The sequence below is a fragment of the Syngnathoides biaculeatus genome, chromosome 1, assembly GCF_019802595.1.
Source record: "Syngnathoides biaculeatus isolate LvHL_M chromosome 1, ASM1980259v1, whole genome shotgun sequence".
NCBI classification, from domain to species: domain Eukaryota; kingdom Metazoa; phylum Chordata; class Actinopteri; order Syngnathiformes; family Syngnathidae; genus Syngnathoides; species Syngnathoides biaculeatus.
Genome location: NC_084640.1, coordinates 5,185,174 through 5,212,962, shown reverse-complemented (window position 1 = coordinate 5,212,962; position 27,789 = coordinate 5,185,174). Strand labels below are relative to the sequence as shown.

Sequence of the window (27,789 nt, the reverse complement as noted above, 5' to 3'; positions counted from 1 at the left end):
GGATAGAAGGCGTAATGCCCTTGCCAGGTGGGCTAGAGGCTCTGCTGTAGAACCAAAACTCTTGGGATTCAAAAAATGTTTCCCCACAAACGGCATGGATGGCACAGAGGATGACATGCTGTGGGAGCAAGATAAGATCACTGTTCATGAATTCAGCAGGCACCAGAACTGGACCAAGTCACCAAAGTTAGCTAGATATTGGATATTTTTCAGATTAGAGATGAGCCAGATGTTGCTTTTGAAGTCTTGGTCAAGGATGTGTAATGTAGAGGATAAAGTGCACCACGCACAAACTTTTTATGCACGAATATTTGATGCAAAAATTTTTTTAAGTCAAACAGTGTTAAATATTTAAGACTGGATGCTTGAGGAGTAGATCTTGGGATAAAAAAGTCTGGACACCCCTGGCATGCTGTGTCGGACAAAGCGTAGTCTGAATCTTTTCCGATGTCTTCTTCTGTGGTTAACAGTCGTTTCTGATAGTGGAATTAATTCAATATCCACTTGTGATGCACTGCCGTCAGCTTGTGAATCTGGCAGAGTCATGGGGATATTGCACATATGTACCCCCACAGGTCATCATCTTGGGAAGTTGTTCTCAAACGGATAATACACACCTATCGTAACTGCTGAAATCAGATGAATTTAAGAATCAGAATCATCTTAATTACCAATTAGACATTCATTAAACTGGATGAACAGGAACCAAAGACACCAGTTCAAGTCTCGCGAGGAGAGAGGAGAGGAACTGTCTCGTACAATTCACTGCACTCTCTGATTATCCTCTCCTCAGCACCTCTTTATTTAGTTTCAAGACACCATTTTTTTACATGGATGTTACAAAAAGGAGACTGCAAGCAAAACATAGTTGGAAACAAAGTGTGTTTGTTTCTGTGTGTGTGCATCTGTGTGGAAGATTGCTGAGTACATGTGTGGTCATCATTTCGTTAACAGGCAGCAGGTGGTCATTGATGATTAGATGATTATGTTCTTGCTATCTCCTGCTAGGCGGCTGCCATGTTATCTAGAACAGAGCAAAGCATTTCTTTATTGGAAGCAGATATATGATAATTATAGTCACAATTATTCCTACATCTATCAATAGAACGAATATTGTTAAAGTGTAGTTGTCTCAACTAATTGTAGAATATATGAGAAATATTTACATTGTACCTCCTTCAAGGTCGGATTAGTTAAACTGGGTAGGCCTGGTGCCCATTGCTGGGGACTGTTCGAATGTGTTACGATCTTTTTGAGGACTCTCATAGGACCTGACTTTTGTGGGCAGTTGTAAATTTTACATGTGGAGGCAAACAATACTAACGTGTGTTAATGCATCGCACACACACACACACACACACACACACACACACACACACACACACACACATACGCGCACACGGAGGCACAAACACACAAACTTCAGACCCACCACATGTGAGGTTTAAAAAAAACTTGCATCTTGAAACGAAAATTTACACTTTGGAATGTATACTCAGAATCAGCTTTATTGGTCAAGTATGGAACAACACACAAGAAATTTGTCTCCAATAGTTGGTGGCTAGTACAACATACATGTTGAGTATGAAAAACAGAACAAACTAACAAGAATGAATAACAATAGACAGGCAATTGACGGGGAACTTTTTTTCTTACAAGAACTCACAACTCACAGTTGTACAAGGATGCATTAGCATTTTGAGCAGTTACTGTCCCGATTAAAGTCATGTACAATGGCAATTGTGCAAAACATGTCAATGCAAACACTTGCACACACAGTCTCAGGTTTTAATCCAGTCTAATGACAATGTAGAGCTAAAACAGGAGACGATCATTTAAATTCTGTATCGTCACAAAATACATAAAACCAATTGTTTCTCATCCATTTCAATATTTTATAATACAGTAGCACTCGACCACAAGCATAAGGGAGGGAAAACACACACACACTCACCTTTCCCAACCGCATCTGTGCTTTGATGGGGTTTTGAGAGGTTGGCTTTGTGGGGGGTACATTGCTGATATCTTAAGATGTCTTAAGCACTCCTGTGACCCTCATGAGGATAAGCAGCTAAGAAAATGGATATATGTGTGCATGCATGTGCGTGTATCCATCCATCCATCCATCCATCCATCCATCATCCATCCATCCATCCATCCATCCATCCATCCATCCATTTTCCGACCTGTTTTTCTTTACAATAGCCACAGGAGTGCTGGAGTCAATCCCAACTTGGGGCAGGAGCCAGAGTACACCCTGAACTGGTTTCCATCCAATCACAGGGTACATTTAAACAACCCTTCACACTCACATTCACACCTATGTGTGATTTAGTGTCTTCACTTAACCTTCCAATGATTGATTTTGGTATGTGGGAGGAAACCGGATTTCCTACAGGAATTCCACGTAGGCATAGGGCGAACTTGGAAACCCCACTCAGATGTAACTCTGATTTGAACCCTGGACCTCAGAACTGTGAGGCAGACATTTTAACCAATCGTGCCACCAAACAGAGTACAGTGATTTGCATCTCACATTCAATCTAGATTTAATTGAATACACGACAAAGAGTGCAAATAATCATTAATTTGGAATATTATGGCTGTAACATGTTCCAATAAAGCTGGGGTAGGGTCTTGTTTACCACTGTGTTCCATCACTTTTTCTTTTCACAACATTCAATAAATAATTGGGAACAGAGGACACTATTTGGTGAATGTTTGTTGGTGTAATTTATTCCCATTCTTGCTTGACGTATATATTTAGCTGTTAAACAGTCTGGGGTCTCCATTGTAATACTTTACGCTTTATAATGGGGCGCACATTTTCAGAGGAAAACAGGTCTGTACTGCAGGCAAGCCATTGTAGTATCCGCAATCTTTTACTATGAAGCCACACTGTTGTAGCATATGCAAATGTGATTTGGCATTGTCTTGCTAAAATAAGCAGGGGCATCTGTGAAAAAGACGCTGCTTGGAGCGTAGCATATGCTTCTCCAAAACCTGCATGTAGCTTTCAGCATAAATGATGCTTTCACAGATGTGTAAATTACTCATGCCATTGGCACTAACACAACCCCATACTCATATCACAGATGCAGGCTTTTGATCTTTACGTTCATAACAGTCTTTTTGGGTCTTTTCCTCTTTGGCCCAGACCCAACATCCACATTATAAAAAAAAAATAGAGCAAAATCCACGAATATGGGAGCCCGTGAATGGTGAACTGTGAATACACAAGGGCCCACTGTTCATGTGTGTTATGACAATATAGGCTATCTATCGATCTATCTATCTATCTATCTATCTATCTATCTATCTATCTATCTATCTATCTATCTATCTATCTATCTATCTATCTATCTATCTATCTATCTATCTATCTATCTATCTATCTATCTATCTATCTATCTATCTATCTATCTATCTATCTATCTATCTATCATTCTTTGATTCCTATACCGCAATCCCTCAACTAATTCTCATAATGATTTCCACCGCGTTCTCTAACTTGATGAGTGCAAACAGGGCCTGCTCACTTCTGGCAATCATCAAATCCCAGATTTATCTTTTAGGGTCAGACTGATCTATCGGAGGCAGTATGTTGAGATCATATCCATACTCCTGTGCTTATGCTATGCACTATCATTGTTGTTTTTCCATTTTCTTCTGAAATAAGCAGTACCCTTCTTCCTCTGGTTGGGACAACCTTTACTGCATTATGTCAGGATCATCCATAACCACAGAACTGTAATGGTGATGAACAGCCCCCCTAGGGTGAAAGGGAAAGGGAGGGGTACTTCAGCAAACAATTTTAGGCGGTGGGTAATTCATTCATTCAATCAGTCTTGTCAGAAGTGCTGCAGCCCCAAGATGGTATTGTATTTGATTTTCAAACTGGCCTTTGAATGTGAAAGAGGAATGGCACCCCTGAGAGACAGAACAAGTAATGCAATTATTGTGCCACTCTATGTTCTCCACCGAATAATTCATTTTGATTGGCTGTATATGTCCTCACTCTCCCTTCTCATTAGTAATAATTAATTACAGGGTAACTGACTTGGGTGTTGGACTTTAGTGATCTAGTTTTTTTTTTTTAATATTACAAGCAGTGTACTCTACAGCATGAAGTGAATGTTGAAGAGCACAGAGCGATCTTTCTGTGTTAATATTAGTAGGCAAAGCAAGGTAAATGTTTTAATATACTGTAGTGCCTTTCATAGACAATGTCTTCAATGTGCTTTATAAAATTAAAGGCATTTAAAAATAGAGTAAAAAAAAGCATAGGTTTGTACATTGTACATTTTTTTCATTTAGTTTTGTCTATTGTGTTTGTAATTATTTTCACAAAAATCGCCCACAAAATGCCAGATAGTGGACGTTGTCTGTTTGATGAAACCGTATCCACAAGGAATATGGTCAAATCAGGAAGCACTGGTGACGTGGCAAACTTGATTGGCTGTCAGTTTTGCAGCCGGGTAATCTGAAAATCTGACTGAGAGAAAAATCGTGTGGCATTTTCGAAAATAGTGTCCAATTTACAGATATTTCGATGTGAAATCTATGGATAATTTGGGCATTAAAAAATACACTGAACCCTCATCTACTTTTAATGTGTGCTCCCATGCCCATTTTTTTTTCAACAAAATCCTCCTTTGAGAGTAGTATAGCAGTGGTGAACAATGTTGTTTTCCCTGGTAGGACAGTCAAAGGTGCTGCTTGTATTTTTGAAGTCTGTGTTTGAGTTTAGCTGTGTTAAAGTGCCCAAGAATAATGAAGAGTGAGTGTGGGTATTTTTTTTAGTTTTACTTGTTCACCAAACAATCATAGTGCCGTCTAGAGGTGGAAGAAAGCAAAGATAAAAAACAAAGGGCTAGTTATTAACAGATTGAGGAAAAAAATAATTACATAGCTACAACAAAGTAATATTAAATGTAGATATTGCCTGGGACTTTAGTGGTACACCCTTTGAAGGAAGGACAGGACCAGATTGGACAGGAGTGGGACAGGAAAGGAAGCATGCAGGACAAGGGTTGTGGATCTGGCTCTGCAACTAAAATGTTTTAGGATTAGCTAAATCAATTATAGAAGTCTTACACAAACAATAAAATTGCATAATTAATTCAATAGTTATTTGTTGCAGCGAGCGCGTGGCCCCACACCCAGTCGCAGGGGTGTGTGCCTGCAAAGATACACATAAAACACATCGTCGTCATCATCGCCCTGCAAGAAATTAAGCTTTTGGACGACTTCACCATCGGACGTCGTGAACCCCACAAGCTGGTGGAGGCGGCCTCGCTTTTCTCATTCATAAGTCAATCCAATACCGAGTTCTGGATACCCCGGGCTACGATCCGTATCTCGAGACGCTGAGAACGACATGCTGGTCATGGGTGATCTAAATGCCCATAGTGATGCATGACACTCGATCATCAGTAACGACGCCCACTTTGAATCCATGCTTGAGTCAATTGAGCAATCGGATTTCGGGATCTGAAACAAGCCCTATGCAACCTGCGTAATTGCCACCTGCTAGAGTTCGCTCAATGTCACCCTCGCCAGTCCCTCCCTCCAGGCGTCTACCTCATGTAGCGTGATGGCCACTCTTGGATCCGATCACCTACCCATCCTGCTCACAGTGGACCGTGAAATGTCAAATCACCTGCGAAAGGACGCACGTCCATCAATTTAAAAAAGGCCAGGTGGCCTGACCTTACCACCTACGTCGAAGACAAGGTAGCCAAGCTACCACCACCCACCTCTGTCATTGAGGCCGAAAGAAACTTCTGTCTGAAATTTTCACTGTAGGTGCATATCCACTGTGAGAGAGATAATTTAAAAAGAAAAATCCAGAAATCACAATGTATGACTTTTTAACAATTTGTGTGATACAGCTGCAAATAAGTGTTTGAACACCTGTCTATCAGCTAGAATTCTGACCCTCAAAGACCTGTTAGTCTGCCTTTAAAAGTCCACCTCCACTCCATGTATTATCCTGAATCAGATGCACCTGTGTATGGTCGTTAGCTGCATAAAGACACCTGTCCACCCCATACAATCAGTAAGACTCAAACTTGCAACATGGCCAAGACCAAAGAGCTGTCCAAAGACACCAGAGACAAACTTGTACAAGTCCACACGGCTGGAAAGGGCAATGGAGAAATTGCCAAGCAGCTTGGTGAAAAAAGGCCCACTGTTGGAGGAATGATTAGAAAATGGAAGAAACTAAACATGACGGTCAGTCTCGATCGGAGTGGAGTCCCATGCAAGATATCACCTCGTGTGGTCTCACTGATCCTTAGAAAGGTGAGGAGTCAGTTTAGGACGACATGACAGGACTTGGTCAATGACCTGAAAAGACCTGGGACCACCGTTTCCAAGGTGACTGTTGGTAATACACTAAGACATGTCAAAGCCCGTCTTAAGTTTGCCAATGACCATTTGGATGACACAGAGGAGTAATGGGGATACGTTTTGTGGTCAGATGAGACCAAAAATAGAACTTTATGGTCATAGTTCAAGTAACCGTGTTTCGAGGAAGACGAATGATGAGTTTCATACCAAGAACACCATCCCTACTGTGAGGCATGGGGGTGGTAGCATCATGCTTTGGGTGTGTTTTTCTGAACATGTGACAGGACGACTGCACTGCAATAAGGAGAGAATGACCGCAGCCATGTATTGTGAGATTTTGGGAAACAATCTTTTCCCCTCAGTCAGAGCATTGAAGATGGGTCGTGGCTGGGTCTTTCAACATGACAATGACCTGAAGCACACAGCAAGGAAGACCAAGGAGTGGCTCCATAAGAAGCATATCAAGGTTCTGGCGTGGCCTAGCCAGTCTCCAGACCTAAACCCCATAGAAAATCTTTGGAGGGAGCTGAAACTCCATGTTTTTCAGCGACAGCCCAGAAACCTGTCTGATCTAGAGAAGACCTGTGTGGAGGAGTGGGCCAAAATCCCTGCCTGCAGTGTGTGCAAACCTGGTGAACAACTACAGGAAACGTTTGACCTCTGTAATTGCAAACAAAGGCTACTGTACCAAATATTAACATTAGTTTTATGCGTTGATTGGAAGGTACACACCTGCGCCTCATGCAGCCTGATTATGCTGTGGATTTATATGACCGCGATGACAACTGGCCGGGGCCAGTTCGTATGATCTTCATGTCCCGTTCGTGTGCTCCGGTATCCCTGATTGAACCTGTGTGTGCCGACCTTCGTCCGTTCTCCGACCAACCTTGTAAGCCTGACTCCTTCGTTACTTCTGCCTGCTTTGATTGTTCTCCTGTGTACCGACTCCTGCCTGTCCGCTCACCTGCTCTCTTCGCCCGACGTCCCAACTACCGCTGCTGCACCGGACTGCCTGCTCGATCCTTGACCTCTGCATATAATAAACGTGTCTCTTCTTGAACTACCTTGCGTCTTCCGAGTTCCTGCATTTGGGTCCTACTCTCATTCCGATGGGACGTGACAGAACGAACTGGCCAATTCAGGACCCAGCAGGAAAGACCCAAGCAGAGTTCACGCTGCAGTCGGAACTGACCCGCTCCGGAGACACGCCCACATGTCAGTTTCAACTGACTCTCTGCCGACTCTCGTTCACGTTGCCCTGGAAACGGATTTGCCACCGCGCCACGCCCACGTTGCCGTTTCAACGGATGCACTGCAAGCTCATGTGGCAGTGGGGACCGACCCGATGCCGCCTCACGTTGCTGTCCAGGAGGTGGCAACGTCTCCTCAGCCGCCTTCTCACGTTGCTGTCCAGGAAGGGGCGATGGTGTCGCCGCCTTCTCACGTTGCCTTGCATCTTCCGAGTTCCTGCATTTGGGTCCTACTCCCGTTCCAATGGGACGTGACAGCTGTGTGTCAAAATGCTATTATTAATGGAATCTGTTCGCTAATGACAGACACTAAATACCATAAATCTCTATGCTGACGATATTCATTTACTGGAATCCAAATATTCTCTTCAGGCAGTCTTCAATCTAATTAAAACATTTTCCTGGATGTCAGATTACTCTGTCAAGTTGACAAATTCAGATATACTCCAAATAACAGCAAACTCACAGACACCAGCACAGCAAATTCTAGATTATACTCTTCTTTTTGGAAATATTAATAATTAACACAGTACTTCTTGGGAGTGCTGGAGCCTATCCCAGGTGTCAATGGGCAGGAGGGAGGGTAGACCCTGAACTGATTGCCAGCTAAGCGCAGGGCACATGGAGACAGAAAACAGTCGCACTCATAATCACTCACAATCACACAGAGGGGCAATTTAGAGTGTATAATTAATGTTGTGTGTTTTTAGGATGTGGGAGAAAACCCACGCAGGTATGGGGAGAACATGCAGACATGCAGGGCTGAGATTTGAACCCCAGTCCTCAGAACTGTGAGGAAACACTCTACAGCTGCCCCACCGTATCGCCCCTTCTGATAATAAAACGTCTATTTTGTAAGTGTAAAAGTAAACTTTTGACATCTATCATCTTTGTTGTCGAGTTTCTTGTTATTTTATTATTATTGTAGTTAATTTATTTATTTAGTATTCCTTTTTCCATTTTCTTTCACGCAGTTTCGATCACTTTGCATGGCGAAAGGAGACATGCATAGAGTGGGGAGCCTCTTGTCCGTATGTTTATCGTTCCAGCGTCTATGGGGGTGGGAGTTTCCTCACTCCTTCCCAATCTCGGGTGGGGGGGGGAACACTAGGGTGAACTCCTGGAGAGTGATGATGTAATGGTGACTCCTCCATTATTCCCTGAATGCTAGGGTGCCAGGAGCTTTGGGTGGGAGGTTTTGCAAGTTCTGCCATCATTGTAGTAGTAGTGGTACCTCGTTTGAGCAGCAGCATTTAATTTGGTATAGATGCACAATATAAGTGCAATATATGTGATGTAATTAATTGTAAAACAATTAAACAGCATTCACTATTTTTATTATTACTGTAAACAAAGACTTCAAGGGGTGCTGACAATTCCTTTCGTGTCCAGTCGGCATCCTTTTGTGATAGTGTCGCTGGGCCGCTTGGAAGAAACCAGTTGTCAAATTGTGACGGAGTCACTGCCACACCTCAGGTTGCAGGAAGCATGTCTGCTACATTTACATAGAGGGCGAGTCAAGAGGTAAGTTTTAATCAAGATTTGAACTACAAAATTTTGCCGAATCACAAAGCAAAGTCAGATACATCTGAGACAAACATAAGGCTATCATTATGATTGCCTCCAGAAGAGACTAGATTTGGGAAAAAGATCTCCTGGCTCGTCACCAACAGCAGTAATGCCAGCTCAAATTTGAGGCATGGGAATTGGGGCGACAGGAAGTGGGTGGAGTCTTGCAGAGAAGAGGAAGTTATCGTGAAATTGCCATATCTACAAAGCTCTCCCTGCATGCGACATATTTCCCCTGTTTAATCCGACACATCCAGCTTCATGCCTGCTAAAACCCTGTAATGTTGTGATGCTCGGCATCCTGGGCTGAAAGAACAGTACAGCCAAGACAGAAGAGAGGGGGATATAAAAGCAAAGATAAAACATAAAAGGATGAATATAGAGGGGAAACAAACACAATTTAAATTGTTCTTTCGAACAAGTCATGTAGCTTTATGAGGAGTTTAAATCATTGAGGTTAATTGAAAAATAGATAAACAGGCTGTGAAAAGCTAGAGGGAAAGGTTGTTAGCGATGCAAGCATTTCTCCAATGAAACTCCTTCAGACTGTGAAACCATGATAAAAAAAAAAAGAAAAACAAACCAAAAAAAAAAAAACAACTGGATTGTCTTGCAATTTTGTCCACATCTCAGTTTAGTGAGGACATTAGAGTGGACTGTTTTTTTTAGTAGTGAGGTAATGCGTTACGGCATCATGGGAACAAATTAAAATCAAACAGCCTTTCACTTTACGTGATTCACGTTTTGCATGGGTTAATCGTGCTCAGTTCTCCCCAGCCCTCCCTATTTTTTGTTATACCTTCTTGATAAACATCTGAAATTTGTGCATATTGTCAGACACTATAGGGACATATGAGGGTTGGGAAATCGCCCTCATGGGGCCATTTACTAGCACATTTGTGTATTTTAAATAATATTTCTACTATTTAGACCTCCATACAATGCATCTCCAACATGGCGTTAGTACAAAAGTCTCAATTTCCTTTAAAAAAAACACCTTAGTTTGATCATGCTTATGTCAGCTCCTACTGTCCGACACAGTTTTGTATCTACTTTGTCCATGTTTGGCTGAGACTGCCCCTTTTCATATAATTGAGAAGAAAACCCAACCCTCCCTACTCAGGAAAGCACATGTATTTGTTGTGTTTAAAACGCTGACTCAGGAGAAGAGAGATAGACCTCCGCCTACCCCTCCTCTTCTGAGACAGTGACATAGACAAGGTCAAGAAATTTGAATGTCCTGATTTCAGGCCTCTCGGGCAAAAAATGTTCCAGTGACACACTACAGGCTTTAATTGCTTGTACTAAGACTGCAGATAATAACACAGGTTATACTAACATATCAACTAATGCAGCCCTATGGGGAATCATATTTTATTTATTTATTTATCCATCCATCCATCCATCCATCAGCTATCAACGGGCAGGAGGCAGAATACACCCTGAACTGGTTGCCAGCCAGTCCCAGGGCACATTGAGACAAACAGCTGCACTCACAATCACACCTAGGAGCAATTTAGAGTGTACAATTAATGTTGCATGTTTTGGGGATGTGGGAGGAAACCAGAGTGCCTGGAGAAAGCCCAGGCAGCCATGGGGAGAACATGCAAACCCCACACAGGCTGGTCCGAGATTGAACCCAGGACCTCAGAACTGTGAGGCCAACGCTTTACCAGCTGATCCACCGCGCTGCCCCGATTTATTTATCTATTTATTATCTTTGCCGCTTATCCTCATGAGTGTCTGGAGGAAACCCATGCAGGCTTAGGGAGAACAGCAAACTCCACACAGGCGGATTGAACCCGGGAGCTCAGAACTGTGAGACTGTGAGGCCAACGCTTTCCCAGCTGAGCTGCCCATTTATTTATTTAGTTATGTATTTATTTATTCATTTATTTATTTATTAATTACAAGTCTTTGTCATGATTGATTGAATTATAGTGGGAGAGCCCAGCTGGAAAAAAAAGAAAAGAAAGAAAAAAAAAAAGAAAAGAGTGTTCACATCACTAAGCCTAATTTGAGGATGCATTGACAATAACAGGAAAATATCTTTACTTTAGATTTGTGGTTGACTGTGAAGACTTATGCATCATGGACACTGAGGACTGCTTCGCATACATTCCCAGCATATAGACTATAGTAAATCAGAACTGGTAGTAGGTGGTATGTACGTACATTAGGAGAAGTCCCATTAGTGGGATGACAGAAGGTCTGATTTATGTATTCTCTTGGCATCAAACGACAGGGACATTAGTGATACAGATGGGGACAGGTGACGTTGTCACACCCATCATTCTGAGGATGATGCAGTGCCAAAACGATGCTAGAGGAGCAGGCAAAGAGGATTCGGTCAGATGACTGAAAAAAGAATATATATATATATATATATATATATATATATATATATATATATATATATATATATATATGGTTTTTTTTGCTGCCCTTCACTTGCTTTCAGACCACCCAGTGGAAGATTTGATTGGCGTTAGAAGAAAACACTTTTGCAGCAGCACAAATGACAATTTATTAATTTAGAAAGTTGCCAAAGTCAAAAGTCTGAAGCATTTGCATTGAAAAACATAAAGTATACATTTGAAAAAATATTTCAGAATCTTTTTGTTGTTTGACTGTCTCTGTGTTACCAGTACAAATTATTGTCAAAAATATAATACAAAGGAAGAAAAACACAGAGGATGAAGGGAGGGGTCAGGGTAATATTGGGGGAAGGGATCTTTGCAGACAATGTCAGTAATGGAAGAGTGTGGAGAGAGACAGAGGGAGCGAAAGGGAGAATCAAACAGCTCAATTGGGCCCAAATATCCAAGGTTAATTTTGTGAGAAAGCTGCAGTGGCCAGATAAGACCATCCCTGCAAATGAGTTCTGCCTGCCTGGATTACTGCTAAATTTATGCAGTTTTCCTTATCCTTTAACAAGCTCCTCTGAAGTGGCATAATTAACTTGCACACATAAAATGTGCATATTTTCTGCTTGGTGGTAACATTTTTTATTTTACTGCTTTGATTTTTTTTTTTTCGGGTCGTATTCATTTAGATACTTTTCAGTTTAGAGATTTGCTCAAGCACAAGAGTCTTTTACTACTTAATAATTCTAATTACATCATGACTAAATCACTGGAGCCATTATATCTTTTTTTTACATATATGGCAAATAAACACAACTTTCCAATTATTCACAATTGTACAATGTGTAAATATTTGCAACAAACAAAGATGAGGGGGTTATTGTCTGGAACAAATTGAAATATTGAGTCATCAGCCATAATGGTTATAGTGCTTTTGCACAGTCCATAAAAACAAGGGACAGTAAAATGTTCATACTAGGTCATTTTGGTAAAGGAGAAAGAAACCTCCAGATCAAGAGAAGTACTTCAATCAACGCAGCTCAGATGTAAATATCTTAAGGTCACCTTGAGGATAGTATTCTATACTCGGTTACTACACCCTATCCCACCCAGCGTCATCAAGCGCTGTTTATCTCAATCGACCGCCAGATCTGCCTAGAAAGGCCTCAGTTGTCATAAACTGTTTTGGTGCTTGGGAGTCACTTTGTTCCCCTCTCAACCTCTCTTTCTACCTCTCTCTCTCTTGCTTCCCAGTAATCAACACCATCTTGGATGCGCAACTGTTTGTAATCGGCCTGCATCATCACATGCGTTTAAGGCTGCCAGATCCAGGACTCTGCTGACAGATTATTAACATTCAACTGGGGTAACCCACAACCCAGCCTTACAGTCATTTGTAAGATATGCCTTAGTTGCATTGTTCTCATCTCCATGTTCTTCCTTGACCTCAATGTTCCTTCCTTATTCCATGCATTCCTGACCTCCTCCACCACGTCGTCAAGCCATCCACCTGCTCACACCATTACGTCACATGTTTTCTCACTAGACCACCCACCATGAGGCCTCAAAGGTCCAATAAATAATAAATTCTCATTCATCCGCCACAAACCTCTCAGCCTCCGCTTGCTTCTGGTTCCAGTCTTCACAAAGATCCTTAACTGTGAATTTTTATGCCAGATTCCCTTCCTAATGCAACACTTCTCAGGGAATGGAGGCCCCAGTGGGATACGAACCCACAACCCCTGGTTTACCAAACCAGTGCTCTAACCACTGAGCTACGGGGCCTCCCAACCTGTGTGATGACATGAAGTCCCTTGAACGCCTTATGCTGGACCACCTCAAGAGCTTCGGAGGTTCCCAGCTGGACCCACTGCCTTTTGCCGACTGAGCAAACAGGTCTGTGGCTGATACAGTCAACATAGGTCTGCACTTCATCCTGGAACACTTTGGTAGTGAGGGAACCTATCCAAGGATCCTGTTCGTGGACCTCAGCTCTGTGTTCAACAACATCATCTCCGAACTCCACTCCAAAATTCTCCCGCTCAGCATCTCGCTTCCCATCTGACAGTGGATCTACAACTTCCTGACGGACAGGACACAACAGGTGAGGCTGGGGGACACCCCCTCATCTGCATGCGCCATCTACTCTCGTACACTCCAAGGTTGTGTCCAATCTCCGCGTTCCTGGGAATTACAGTCTCAGAGGACCTGAACTGGATGACAAACATGAACTCCATCCTCAAAAAAGCCGAGAAAAGGTTACACTTCTGACTACTTACGACTTCTGAGGAATCATGGAATGCCACGGGAGCTGCTGTGACAGTCCTACACAGCGGTCATCAAATCAGTGCTTTGTACTTCCATCAAAGTCTTGGGGCTGTCACAAAAATGGACAAATTCCAACTACAATGGAAAATCAAAACTGCTGAACGGATTGTCGGCCCCACCCTACCCACCCTTGAAAACTTACACGCCACTCGAACTGGGACCAGAGCAGGCAGGATCCTTTTGAACCCTTCACATCCTGGCCATCAACTCTTCAATATCTCTCAGCAAAGTATGATTGCATGCGCATGATTCGAAGGTTCACCACTTTTACATTTATCAGCACTTAGCAATCCATATAACCTGCAGATACAAATATCGACGGGGATTGGGAGATGATGGTTGAATCTACAATGCACAGTGACAGTGCAATACCTGAAAAGTGTTGAGAAATGTACAATATACAAATGCTTCACAATTGCCACACTTTTCATTTTCAATTGTAAAAAGTGTATTTTTGTAAAGAATAAATAAATAAATGAATTAAAAAAATAAATAATGTTGGCGGCATGGTGGATCAGCTGGTAAAGCATTGGCCTCACAGTTCTGAGGTCCCGGGTTCAATCCCGGACCCGCCTGTGTGGAGTTTGCATGTTCTCCCCGTGGCTGCGTGGGTTTTCTCATGGCACTCCGATTTCCTCCCACATCCCAAAAACATGCAACATTAATTGGACACTCTAAATTTTCCCTAGATGTGATTGTGAGTGCTGGTGTTTGTCTCCATGTGCCCTGTGATTGACTGGCAACCAGGTCAGGGTGTACCCCACCTCTTCCCTGTTGACAGCTGGGATAGGCTCCAGCACTCCCCATGACCCTCGTGAGGATAAGCCGTGAAGAAAATGGATGGATGGATGATGGATAAATAAAGTTTTATTGGCTTGGGGTGGGTCATCCCAATATGAATCATAAATTGGTCATTGAGGTTAAAGACTGTCTCACTGAAGGAGGTACAATACGTAACTTAAATAATATTCACAATGTAAAATGACGTTCAACTTCATTGTAGTCCAGAGGGTGAGCTGGTTTAATGGACTTCATGGCTAATGTCACAAAACTAAATGCCTCTCTCTGCCTACAAGCACCCAGAGTTTTGCAAATTAAACAGTTGCATAATCTTGTTCCTTTTTTTTGCTCCTGACATCAGAATTACAGCGATAGGAGCAATAGAGTGTGTGTTTGTATAACCCCAATATCAAACCGCCACTTACTTTCATGTTTTCGTACATGGACCCACACACTGTTGCCTTCATGAAGCACATCCAACATCTATCTATCTATCTATCTATCTATCTATCTATCTATCTATCTATCTATCTATCTATCTATCTATCTATCTATCTATCTATCTATCTATCTATCTATCTATCTATCTATCTATCTATCTATCTATCTATCTATCTATCTATCTATCTATCTATCTATCAGTTAAGAGGCTTTAGAGATGTGTACTGGGAATAGTGTGCTTATTTATTTTTGTTACTGTATTGTATTGTCATGTCAATTCTGCAGCAGGTTGCTGCTTTAATTGTAATATTTAAGTTATTGGTTCACGTTGATGTCCCTGTAACTTATGTTGTGTATTTTACCACGTAACGGGTACAGTTAAGGTCATGCTTTTTGTGTTTTTGGGAGTGGTTAAGTGATATTCCTGCAACTTGGCAGCTTGCTGCTGAAAGAATTGCCTCAACAAAACCAACACTAGACTTTGATGCACTGGCAAATAATAAAAAGGTGATCAAAAAAATGACACAGTTTCCATGATAAGTAAATCTAAGTATTCACACTACAATGTTTTTTTTCTGTTGTCATTTATTTTTCATTGGTAAATATTTGCATGTGACCAGGTCCGCCTGTCAAATTTCAGAATCAGAATCAGATTGGCCAAATATGTCACAACAAACAAAGAATTTATCTCCGGCAGGCAGTGCCGCCCTGGTACGTCATTCATGTTGAGTACTGAGAAAAAGAGCAAACTGACAAATACAAAGAACAATAGACATTCAATGAATAGGAACTATTCCTTATAAGAGTCACAGCTGAGCATGATGCAGTCTTCTAACATTTAGAGCAGTTTAGAGTGCTTCAACGCCCTACATTATGTTAAGCTTATACAGAGTGCCATTACCCGGTCACGGTTCACCGTTGTAGACCAGTGCATTGACAATTGTGCAAAGGGAGCAGTTTAAAGTGACAAATCATGCGATCTACTAATGTGTATATTACTAATACTAACACTGATTGGACCAGCAGGATTTGAGGCGCAAGGCAGAACTTAGTAGGTTCACTGTATTTAGTGACTTAACTGCAAGGGAAATAAACTGGATGCATGCTAGTTTTGATTTGCATTGATCGGTCGCGCCTTCCAGATGGAAGGAGCTGGAAGAGCTGGTGGCCAGGATGTGGATCCTGTTCTAGTTCGAGTGGCGTGCAAGTTATCAAAGGTGGGTCGGGTGGACCGAAAATCCATTCAAGGGTTTTGATTGTCCATTGCAGTCAGAGTTTTTCCTTTTTTGTGGCAGCCCCAAAACAGACTGTGATGGTGGTACACAGTACTGTTTCGATGATTGCTGTGTAGAACTGTCTCAGCAGGTCTTGTGACAGGCCGTGTTTCCTCAGAAGCTGCAAGAAATTAATCCTTTGCTGGGCTTTTTTGAGGATGTAGTTGATGTTCATCTCCCACTTCAGGCCCTGTCCAACCACACTCTCGTTGACCATTACCTATTAATCGGTAACCTCCTCCTCTAAGAGGTAAGAGTGTGTCAACATCCCACATTGTGTTCAGCTTGTACAGAGTGCCTTTACTCTTTTGCGGTTCCCGTTATAGACCAGTGCTATGACAATTGTGCAAAGGGAGCAGTTTGAAGTGACGAATCGTGCAATAGTCTACAAAATATATTACTAATACTAACACTGATTGGACCAGCAGGATGTGAGTGTATCCCAAAATGGCACAAGGCAGAAAATAGTAGGTTAGCTGATCAAGAATTTAATGCGTTAATTGCCAGAGGGAAAAAAACTGTTTGAATGCCTGCTAATTTTGATCTGTAGTGCTTTCCCGATGGAAGGAGCTAGAAGAGCTGGTGGCCAGGACGTTGAGGGTCCGACAGGATCCTACCCGTTCTGGACCTAGTTCTCATTGCGTGCAAGTCTTCAATAGTGGGTAGAGTGGTGCCGACAATCTGTTCAGCAGTTTTGATTGTCCGTTGCAGTATGAGTTTGTCCTTTTTTGTGGCCGCCCCAAACCAGACTTTGATGGAGGTACACAGTACTGATTGGATGACCACTGTGTAGAACTGTCTCAGCAGCTCTTGTGATAGGCCGTGCTTCCTCAGAAGCTGCAAGAAGTACATCCTTTGCTGGGCTTTTTTGAGGAAGGAGTTGATGTTCGTCTCCCACTTCAGGTCCTCTGAGACTGTAATTCCCAAGAACTTGAAGGTCTTGACGTTTGACACAAGACAGTTGGCAGCTGTGGTGAAGGATGCCTCCTGAAGTCCACAATCATCAATAGTTTTGTGTTCACCGCCAGGTTGTTCTTGACCACACCAAAGCTCCAGTCTCAGCACGTCCTGTCGATATGCAGATTTCTTGCCGTCTTTGATGAGGCTGATGATAGTGGTGTCATCTGTGAACTTAGACAGTTTTACAGTCAGATGTCACAAAGGTGCAGTCATTTGTGTAGAGTGAGAAGAGCAGAGGGGAGAAGACACAATCTTGGGGTGCCCCGGTGCTGATAGTGTGCGTGGATGGTGTCTGCCAGAGACTGGTGCTTTTGGGGGACTGGTATAATGTTGGAACATTTGAAGCAGGTTGGTACGTCACACAGTTCTAGAGACCAGTTGAATATCTTTGTGAAGGCAGGAGAAAGTTGGTCTGCACAGATTTAGAGCAGGATGGGGACACAAGGTCTGGGCCAGTGCTTTGTTGATATTTTGTTGTTTCAAGATCTGTTTAACGTCCCTTTCATGGATGTTAGACGGTGGAGTGGAAGGTGGTGTGGCTGGGTGGTGCGTGGTGTGGAAGTGTCTATTTTGAATCTGCAGTAAGAGCTATTTAAGTTGTCGGCTAGCCCGCTCTGGTTTTCTACTGGGGGGGAACGTTGCTTGGAATTTGTGCGCAATTGTAATCTGTGCAAAACTGATTTGGAATCATTAGGATCTTGGCCTGGTTGTTCTCAACTCCTTTGGATGATGTTTGGAAACTTAATTCTGCGACCTCCAGTCCATATCTGGTGTGGATGTTCCGGTACCCGAGTTGTACTAGCTGGTGATGCCGCTCTCTGTATGCTTTGCCTGCCACCATCTTACACCGTGCTGTTATCTGAAATGTCTGTGGCTTCTTTACATAGACTGTGACTTGTATTTATCTTGTTTTTCAGGCCTGTTCTTGTGCTGCCATATTTAGTGTTTCAATACTGCCTTTCAGTCCAGCCGTTTGCTGGAGCCACTAGTTTGTTTTCTTTGTCACACACTTCTTCAGCTTGTCAGTGGTACATGCCATGCAGGATTTTGTCTTTTCATGACAGCCAATGTGGTTCTTTCCCCTTAATGGGCTTCTGTTGTCTGAAGCATTTATTTTGAAATGCATCGCTGGAAACCAATGCAGCCCTATGGGGGGCACAAACCAGTGCAATCTGTAGGCCGGTCCCAAGCCCGGATAAATGCAGAGGGTTGCGTCAGGAAGGGCATCCGGCGTAAAAACTGTGCCAAACAAATATGAGCGTTCATCTAAAGAATCCCATACCTGATCGGTCGTGGCCCGGGTTAACAACGGCCGCCCCCGGCACTGCTAACCTGCAGGTCGTCGGTGGAAATTCAGCTACTGTGGGTCGAAGACAAAGAAGAGGAGGAAACCGGATCCAGCGTCAGAAGAAAAAGAGGAATGCACAGAGCCTACAACTGAGTGTAGGGACTTTGAATGTTGGGACTATGACAGGAAAAGCTCAGGAGTTGGTTGACATGATGATTAGGAGAAAGGTTGATATTCTGTGCATCCAAGAGAGCAGGTGGAAAGGTAGTAAGGCTAGAAGTTTGGGAGCAGGGTTTAAATTATTCTACCACGGAGTAGATGGGAAGAGAAATGGAGTAGGGGTTATTTTAAAGGAAGAGCTGGCTAAGAATGTCTTGGAGGTGAAAAGAGTATCAGATCGAGTGATGAGACTAAAATTTGAAATTGAGGGTGTTATGTACAATGTGGTTAGCGGCTATGCGCCACAGGTAGGATGTGACCTAGAGTTGAAAGAGAAATTCTGGAAGGAACTAGATGAAGTAGTTCTGAGCATCCCAGACAGCGAGAGAGTTGTGACTGGTGCAGATTGTAATGGACATATTGGTAAAGGAAACAGGGGCGATGAAGAAGTGATGGGTAAGTACGGCATCCAGGAAAGGAACTTTGAAGGGCAGATGGTGGTGGACTTTGCAAAAAGGATGGAGATGGCTGTAGTGAACACTTATTTCCAGAAGAGGGAGGAGCATATAGTGACCTACAAGAGCGGAGGTAGAACCACGCAGGTAGATTATATTTTGTGCAGACGATGTAATCTGAAGGAGGTTACTGACTGTAAAGTAGTGGTAGGGGAGAGTGTAGCTCGACAGCATAGGATGGTAGTATGTAGGATGATTCTGGTGGTGGGTAGGAAGATTAAGAAGACAAAGGTAGAGCAGAGAACCATGTGGTGGAAGCTGAGAAAGGAAGAATGTTGTGCGGCCTTCCGGAAAGAGGTGAGACAGGCTCTCGATGGACAACCGAAGCTCCCGGAAGACTGGACGACGACAGCCAAGGTGATCAGAGAGACAGGCAGGAGAGTACTTGGTGTGTCATCTGGTAGGAAAGGGGAGAAGGAGACTTGGTGGTGGAACCCCAAAATACAGGGAGTCATACAAGGAAAGAGATTAGCGAAGAAGAAGTGGGATACTGAGAGGACTGAGGAGAGGCGAAAGGAGTACATCGAGATGCGACGTAGGGCAAAGGTAGAGGTGGCAAAGGCTAAACAAGAGGCATATGAAGACATGTACACCAGGTTGGACACGAAAGAAGGAGAAAAGGATCTCTACAGGTTGGCCAGACAGAGGGATAGAGATGGGAAGGATGTGCAGCAGGTAAGGGTGATTAAGGATAGAGATGGAAATGTGTTGACTGGTGCCGGTAGTGTACTAAATAGATGGAAAGAATACTTTGAGAAGTTGATGAATGAAGAAAATGACAGAGAAGGAAGAGTTGAAGAGGCAAGAGTGAAGGACCAGGAAGTGGAAATGATTACTAAGGGGGAAGTCAGAAAGGCATTACAAAGGATGAAAAATGGGAAGGCAGTTGGTCCTGATGACATACCGGTAGAGGTATTGAAGCAATTTGGAGAGATGGCTGTGGAGTTTTTGACCAACTTATTCAACAGAATACTAGCGGGCGAAAAGATGCCTGAAGAATGGAGGAAAAGTGTTCTAGTTCCCATTTTTAAGAACAAAGGGGATGTTCAGAGCTGTGGGAACTATAGAGGAATAAAGTTGATGAGCCACACAATGAAGTTATGGGAAAGAGTAGTGGAGGCTAGACTCAGGACAGAAGTAAGTATCTGCGAGCAACAGTCTGGTTTCATGCCTAGAAAGAGTACCACAGATGCATTATTTGCCTTGAGGATGCTCGTGGAAAAGTACAGAGAAGGTCAGAAGGAGCTACATTGTGTCTTTGTGGATCTAGAGAAAGCCTATGACAGAGTACCAAGAGAGGAACTGTGGTACTGCATGCGTAAGTCTGGTGTGGCAGAGAAGTATGTTAAAATAGTACAGGACATGTATGATGGCAGCAGAACAATGGTGAGGTGTGCCTTAGGTGTGACAGAGGAATTTAAGGTGGAGGTGGGACTGCATCAGGGATCAGCTCTGAGCCCCTTCCTGTTTGCAGTGGTAATGGATAGGCTGACAGATGAGGTTAGACTGGAATCCCCTTGGACCATGATGTTCGCAGATGATATTGTCATATGCAGTGAAAGCAGGGAGCATGCAGAGGAACAATTGGAAAGATGGAGACATGCACTGGAAAGGAGAGGAATGAAGATTAGCAGAAGTAAAACAGAATATATGTGCGTGAATGAGAAAAGTAGAGGGGGAAGAGTGAGGCTACAGGGAGAAGAGATAGCGAGGGTGGACGACTTCAAATACTTGGGGTCAACAATACAGAGCAATGGAGAGTGTGGTCAGGAAGTGAAGAAACGGGTCCAAGCAGGTTGGAGCAGCTGGCGAGGGGTGTCTGGTGTGTTGTGTGACAGAAGAGTCTCTGCTAGGATGAAGGGCAAAGTTTACAAAACAGTGGTGAGGCTGGCCATGATGTACGGATTAGAGACGGTGGCACTGAAGAAACAACAGGAAGCTGAACTGGAGGTGGCAGAAATGAAGATGTTGAGGTTCTCGCTCGGAGTGACCAGGTTGGATAGGATTAGAAATGAGCTCATTCGAGGGACAGCCAAAGCTGGATGTTTTGGAGACAAGATTCGAGAGAGCAGACTTCGATGGTTTGGACATGTTCAGAGGCGAGAGAGTGAGTATATTGGTAGAAGGATGCTGAGGATGGAGCTCCCAGGCAAAAGAGCGAGAGGAAGACCAAAGAGAAGGTTTATGGATGTGGTGAGGGAAGACATGAGGGCAGTTGGGGTTAGAGAGGAAGATGCAGGAGATAGGCTAAGATGGCAAAAGATGACACGCTGTGGCGACCCCTAACGGGACAAGCCGAAAGGAAAAGAAGAAGAAGAAGCATCGCTGGAAACCATCTTAATATATGAAGAGTTTGTTTTCAAAACAAGACATAGGCTTTTTTTTCATATTTACGAAACTCGCGCCAAAATTATCCAGCTCCGAATGGATAATTTTGGCGCGAGTTTCGTAAATATGAAAAAAATGCCTATGTCTCGTTTTGAAAACAAACTCTTCATATTCTTGGTGATGTGTTATTTCCTCCTGGATAGTGCCTGTAATGGTCACAAGTCCTCTTCTCCCTTGCTTCACTTTTGGTACAGCCTCAAGATGCTGCACATGGGAGTGGAATGATCTGTGCATAATAAGGAGCTTTCTTGTTTGGATATCAGTGGCTTGCATCTGATGTTGCGCTAATACATTTACGGGGACTCCAATATCCATGTGTGTGGCATCGAGTCGTAGAACAAAAGGCAGACAGATCCACTGTTCTGTATGGCCATGTAGCTGAACTGAATAGTAAAAAAAAAAAAAAAAAAAAAGGAAAAAGAAAAACACCAAACAGTCCAGTCTAGTGAGAAGGATTTCAACCCCAAAGTTTAAATATTTCTGTCACGTGAATCCTATGTGCTTATGTGCGAGTGATAATGTGCTACATTCTTTTAAATTCTGTTTTTACAAGATCAGAAACGTGCTCTTGGTTTGATTAAGAAGGTCTATTAAGTCACTGGTGGTCCAGGCTTTGTTGTTGGGAAACAGCACACAGTCCTGATTGGAATGATGACATACTAACATTCCATAAATTGATAAATCCAGTGATACTGTCTGTGACTTGTAGTTAAAGGAAGCCTTTGAAATACATGAACGTACTGAGTGTTAACGGCCCAAAATTTGTTCGTTTTTGATAATGAAGAGGAGATAACCTTGGTTGACTGTTTGTTCCTCCCACAGTGGCAGTATTTTGAAAGAGTTCATAACAGGGGTTGTGGAGTTAATATGAACTATGACCAAATCTAAGTGATATGGCACATTACAAGTGAAAAATTAAACAAAGACATGTCCATCTAACTTATAGAGCAATAATTTTAGATTGAAGAAGATTTTTAATTGTGGTCATGGTCATTAAACCTGTGGGGGACCTTTCCTGGTGAAAAGTTTCATCAACCATGATTTTCCCACTCTTACCAATGTCACTAATCCCCCGAGTCCACTTCACACATCAGATGGAGCGGATTCCTGGGCTCTGTGTAGCTTTCTGCTGGTTTGTCCCTGTAGCACCTTGGCTTCTAGTCTCTTCACCTAGCTTAAGGGGTTTGGGCTAAGCGCCTTTTTGCAACAGTGAAAAGTCAAAATGTATCTTCCTAGCCCTATACATCAGAAACCTCTGAAACCTATTCTTAAGTGTTCTTTGGACCCAAAATTGGTGCTGCATCAATGTTTGCAGCCACAACCGCTTTATGTATAGATCCATGGGTTCTTTGCATTTGGGTTGGCGGAGAATGCATGTATACTACAGTGTTACTTTGTTATTACAGGGAATTGCGACAGAGCCCATCATTCTTTCTATGGTTTGGTTCATGTGATTTATTCTGACTGGACATACACTTTGTGTGTATATAGTGTTTCAGATATAAAAGATACAATTGAAAAGAAAAAACAGTTCTTCACAATTCTTTGTCTCTTACTGTTGCAATGGTAATAATATCGTGAATGTTCTCTATCACTATCAGCAGGATGGGACAAATGAGTTTATCAGATTCAAGTGGAAGGAATTTGGTTGGGTATCACAGAAAAAAAGAAGCATTGATAGATGATTTCTCATCAGAATGGTCTCCATCCTTTGTTCGATAATGTAGAAAGTGTTTCTATCGTGTACTGAATTTTTAGCAAAAACTACAGCTGTTAATCTGCAAACATGAGACGGTTTTGATCAAATCATTCCCACCTAAATTGTTCAATTCAATCATGTATTGTACACTTTGTGTGTTGAATGAGAAACAAGTATTATGGAATCTTTGCTCAAGCTCTTTACACGGAATAACTCCAAATACAGAAAGCCTCATTTACTTTTCCAATATCTGATCAGATGCTCTCAACTTGCTACTTCTGTGAAAGAAAAGTGATTTGCCATTTGGAACGTCACAATGTTCACATTGTAAGAATTTTTGGTTTTAATGGAGCATTTTCCACAGTTGTATTGTCCTCTCCATTCATACATTTTCTGGGACGCTGATCCTCACAAAGGTCGCCAGAGTTAGAGTCTGACCAAAACAAAGCGGTCACAGCATATAACTCCAATACTAAAGTCCTTGCATAGACTTCCAGTCATCTTTAGAATAGCTTTAAAGTTCTGCTACTGGTCTCTAAATCACTAAATGATTTTGGTTCTGAATACATGAAAGAAATGCTTACGGAATACAAACCCAGTAGAGCTCTGAGATCGACTGACTCAGGTCAAATAGTGGTGCGCACAGTACAAAGCAAATGTGGTGAAGCAGCATTTAGCTATTATGCTGCACATAAATAGAATAAGTTGCCAACAGAGGTGAGGTGAGCCCCAAGTATGAATATTTTAATATCCAGGTTGAAATCTCTTCTTTTTTCTCATGCTTTTTAGAATATATCCATTTTTTTCATTATATTACTTGCACTGTATGTGGTTTTAATTGTCTTTTTTAAATATTTTTTCGTCATATTTATTGTTCTCATCCCATATTAAATGTTTTATCTCTTTATCTTCAAATGCCTTTAATCATGTAAAGCACATTGAGTTACCTCATGTATGAAATGTGCTATACAAATAAATTTGCTTTGCTTTGCTTATCCCTGCCATTTTCAGGCAAATGCCAGGATACACCATGAACTGGTCGCCAGCCACGGCACAGAGAACCAAACAACCATTCACACTCATATTCACACATAGAGGCAATATCGAGTCTTGATTTACTGCATGTTTTGGGATGTGTGAGGAAACCAGAGTCCCCGGAGAAAACCCACGCAGGCACGGAGAGAACATACAAACTCCAGAAAAGCAGCGCTGGGATACGAACCCTGGTCTGCAGAACTGTGAGGCTAATGCTCAAACCAATCGTGCCACTATGCCGCCGGCATAAAAAAATTAATGTAAAATGTGATACTGGCGATCAGTTCAGGGTGTAGTCCGCCTTTCGCCTGAAGTTAGCTAGGATAGGCGCCAGCACTTCGACGATCCTTATGAGGATAAGCGGCTTGGAAAGTGGATAGATGAATGGAGATATCCTTAACAATAATTAGAGCAAAAATAATGCCCCCCCCATGTAATAGACTTGTTTATTGATCTGTGTTGATGCCTACATCTTTTGTCACATACTGAACTGTAATAAATTGTAGGCTAGCCGGACCATTGCGCCAACGAAACAGGAGCAAGAGGTGAACGCCACGGGCTGGACGTCGCCGAGCAAAAAAATAAGGCGGCGGCCGGTCAATTAATCCGTTTTCCTGAGCCCGATCCACGAGAACTGCAACCAGCAAAGCCAAATTATTCATCGTGTAGGCTCACCGCTACAATTGATACTTGAAACGGAGACGGAAGACAACAAATTCATCAACCTGATGCGCTTGAAGAGTTGCAAATTCTTCACCCCACTGCCATTGAAGGGCTGCGTTCACTGGGTCCTTCTGTCACAAGCATGGGACATAGGGTAGGACTCAAATGCAGGACTCCAAGGTACCGACATGATTTTTGAGGGTGAGGGCGAAAGGCAAGGTCTTAAAATGTGAAAACTACCTGTAGGTCAGATAACTATGAGGCATAAGCAAGTCTTAACGAGACTTTGCTGTGGTGGAACAGGAATACTGGCCGTGACAACGGGACAAATACCCAAGGAGCTCGTATACACACGCAGACTAATGCAGTCTCATACAACAAACTGGCCACTAATAACACAACACACAAGGCTGAAATACATGACATAGTGTCAACCAGGCAGAGGTGAGGAGCTGCTTCTGGAGACAGCCACGCACAGGGCAGTAGCCCGGCCCTGCCCCTGACAGGTCTTTGTATTTTAAGGATAGTGAGCCCAGGTATTTACTAACATCCATCCATCCATCCATTTTTTTACCACTTATCCTCACGAGGGTCATGGGAGTGCTGGAGCCTATCCCAGCTATCAACGGGCAGGAGGCAGGGTACACCCTAAACTGGTTGACAGCCAATTTCAGGGCACAAAGAGACGAACAGCTGCACTCACAATCATGCCTTAGGGGCAATTAAAGTGTCCAATTAATGTTGAATGTGTTTGTGATATGGGAGGAAACCAGAGTGCCTGGAGAAAACCCATGTAGGCATAGGGAGAACATGTAAACTCGACACAGGCAGGTCCGGGATTGAACCTGTGACCTCAGAACTGTGAGGCCAACATTTTCCAGCAGATCCACCGTGCTGCCCATTTGCTAACATCAGTCCTTTTTTTTATTGCCAAAAACAATTATGTCAGTATTCTTGTAGTTTCGTTGGTTTTGACAAGGGGTGGCCAATGTATCGAACCTTCAATCGGCTACCTTGTTTTGATCGACCGTGTGACAGGCTGCCCAAAGAAAACAAAAAGATGTCAGTATATGATCCATTTCATCGCTTGATTCAGGTGTGGCAAATACATTGCTCGCGGGGGTAGATTGATTGACATTCAATTTGGCCAATCCTGGCCTCTTCTGACAATGTGTCACTGCAGATGTGCACATAAAGGGGTTTTTTACAAACCTTTCCCCATTGCAGTCGCTGTGATGCACACCCCAACAACCCCCCCCCCCCGCTCCCCCATCACGTTACACTCATACAGTACCTCCCATGCCCACCCCTATTGGTAAGTCGCGAGAAGGTAGCAGCTTGGAAAATAGATCTTGGTGCAAAAAAGTGTGGGCACCGTCTCACTACAGAGATGTGCAAAAACGCAAAGTGTCGCTATGAAATTATGAGTCAAATGTTTAAGTAGTTAATGGCAAGGGGTAAGAAGCTCTTAGATTGTCCTTTGATTTTGATGTGCATTGTTCAAGAGCACCTTAGCCATAAAGAATGAGCTAAGTAGTGTTGTTTAGGACGTGATAAGTCGAAGAGAATTATGATTGCGATTCTCTTTGTTTTGCAGTGCTCAGGTCCTCCAGAGCACACAGTTGGTTCCAATGAATCACTCGGCAGCCTTAACTGCCTGTTACAATCTGATCCTTTTTTTGTTGCAGCACTAAATCACACTGTGATGGGTGGACAAACAATTGAGGCAATGACTGCGATATAGAACTGCCTAAACAGGTCTTGTGTTCCCAGGATATGCAGTCTATCCTTGCCTGGGCTTTTTTGAGGATGGAGTTGATTTGATTGACTTTGGTCTTCTTTTTCAAGTCCTGAGAGATTGCAGTTCCAGGAACTTGAAGGTCTCGACTGCTGACACAGAGCAATTGGACAATGTCAGGAGCAGTTTAAGCATTTGCTTAACTGTACCCAGTCCAGTCTTGAGCACGTTTAGCTCCAGGTTGTAGCGGCTGAACCAGAGTACTAGCTGCTCTAGTTCCCATGCAGACTCATCACTGTCATTAATGAGGGTGATGGCTGTGGTATGACTTGAAGAAGAGGCGTCATGGTTGTCAGTGCAGAGCTGAAGTTAAACTGGATCCCTGCATAAGACTGTGCAATGGAGAGAGGTGTTCCAGCATAAGTTGGAACCCCATGTTAGCTTGCAACATCATTTCTCTTTAGCCAAACTGCAGGATGTTAAACAGGGCTCCAGAGATGTGGAGAGTGTCCTCTAATCTATGTTCCAGGTGTATAGTTATACTCTACATTTGGATGTGTTTTATTAAAGATCGGACAATGTTATTAGAACAAGAAATTGACAATTACGAATATAAACCTGTAAACTTCTTCTTTTACAGTACCTGAACAGATTGAAATATTGGATCTTGGTCTTGCCAGACACTGGCACCTATTTAAAATGCTCCTGTGTTTAAATAAAAATACCATTAGACTAAGTCCATCAATTTTTTTAGTTGCTTAGCCTCACGAGGGTTGCGGGAGTGCTTGAGCCTATTCCAGCTGTGAACGGGAGGAGGCAGAGTACACCCTGAACTAGTTGCCAGCCAATCGCAGAGCACACAGTGACAAACTGCCGCACTCAAAATCACACCTATGGGCAATTTAGAGTGTCCAAATAATGTTGCGTGTTTTTGGGATGTGGGAGGAAACCGGAGTGCCTGTAGAAATGTATAAAGCTCATC

The 27,789-nt window shown here is 42.9% G+C and overlaps 1 protein-coding gene across 4 annotated transcripts in view; it reads left to right on the top strand.

The window, feature by feature from the left end:
- The window catches only part of LOC133510966 (uncharacterized), a 79,542-nt gene that overhangs the window by 45,661 nt on the left and 6,092 nt on the right, over window positions 1–27,789 (top strand). The window contains exon 5 of one of the 4 annotated variants that reach the window (XM_061839977.1): window positions 12,794–13,047. The exons of the other annotated variants lie outside the window; for them this stretch is intronic. Within the exon in view, the coding sequence (XP_061695961.1) occupies window positions 12,794–12,796 (3 nt within the window). The 3' untranslated portion in view covers window positions 12,797–13,047. Of the gene's footprint in view, window positions 1–12,793; window positions 13,048–27,789 lie in introns of those variants that run through there. 4 annotated transcript variants of the gene reach the window in all.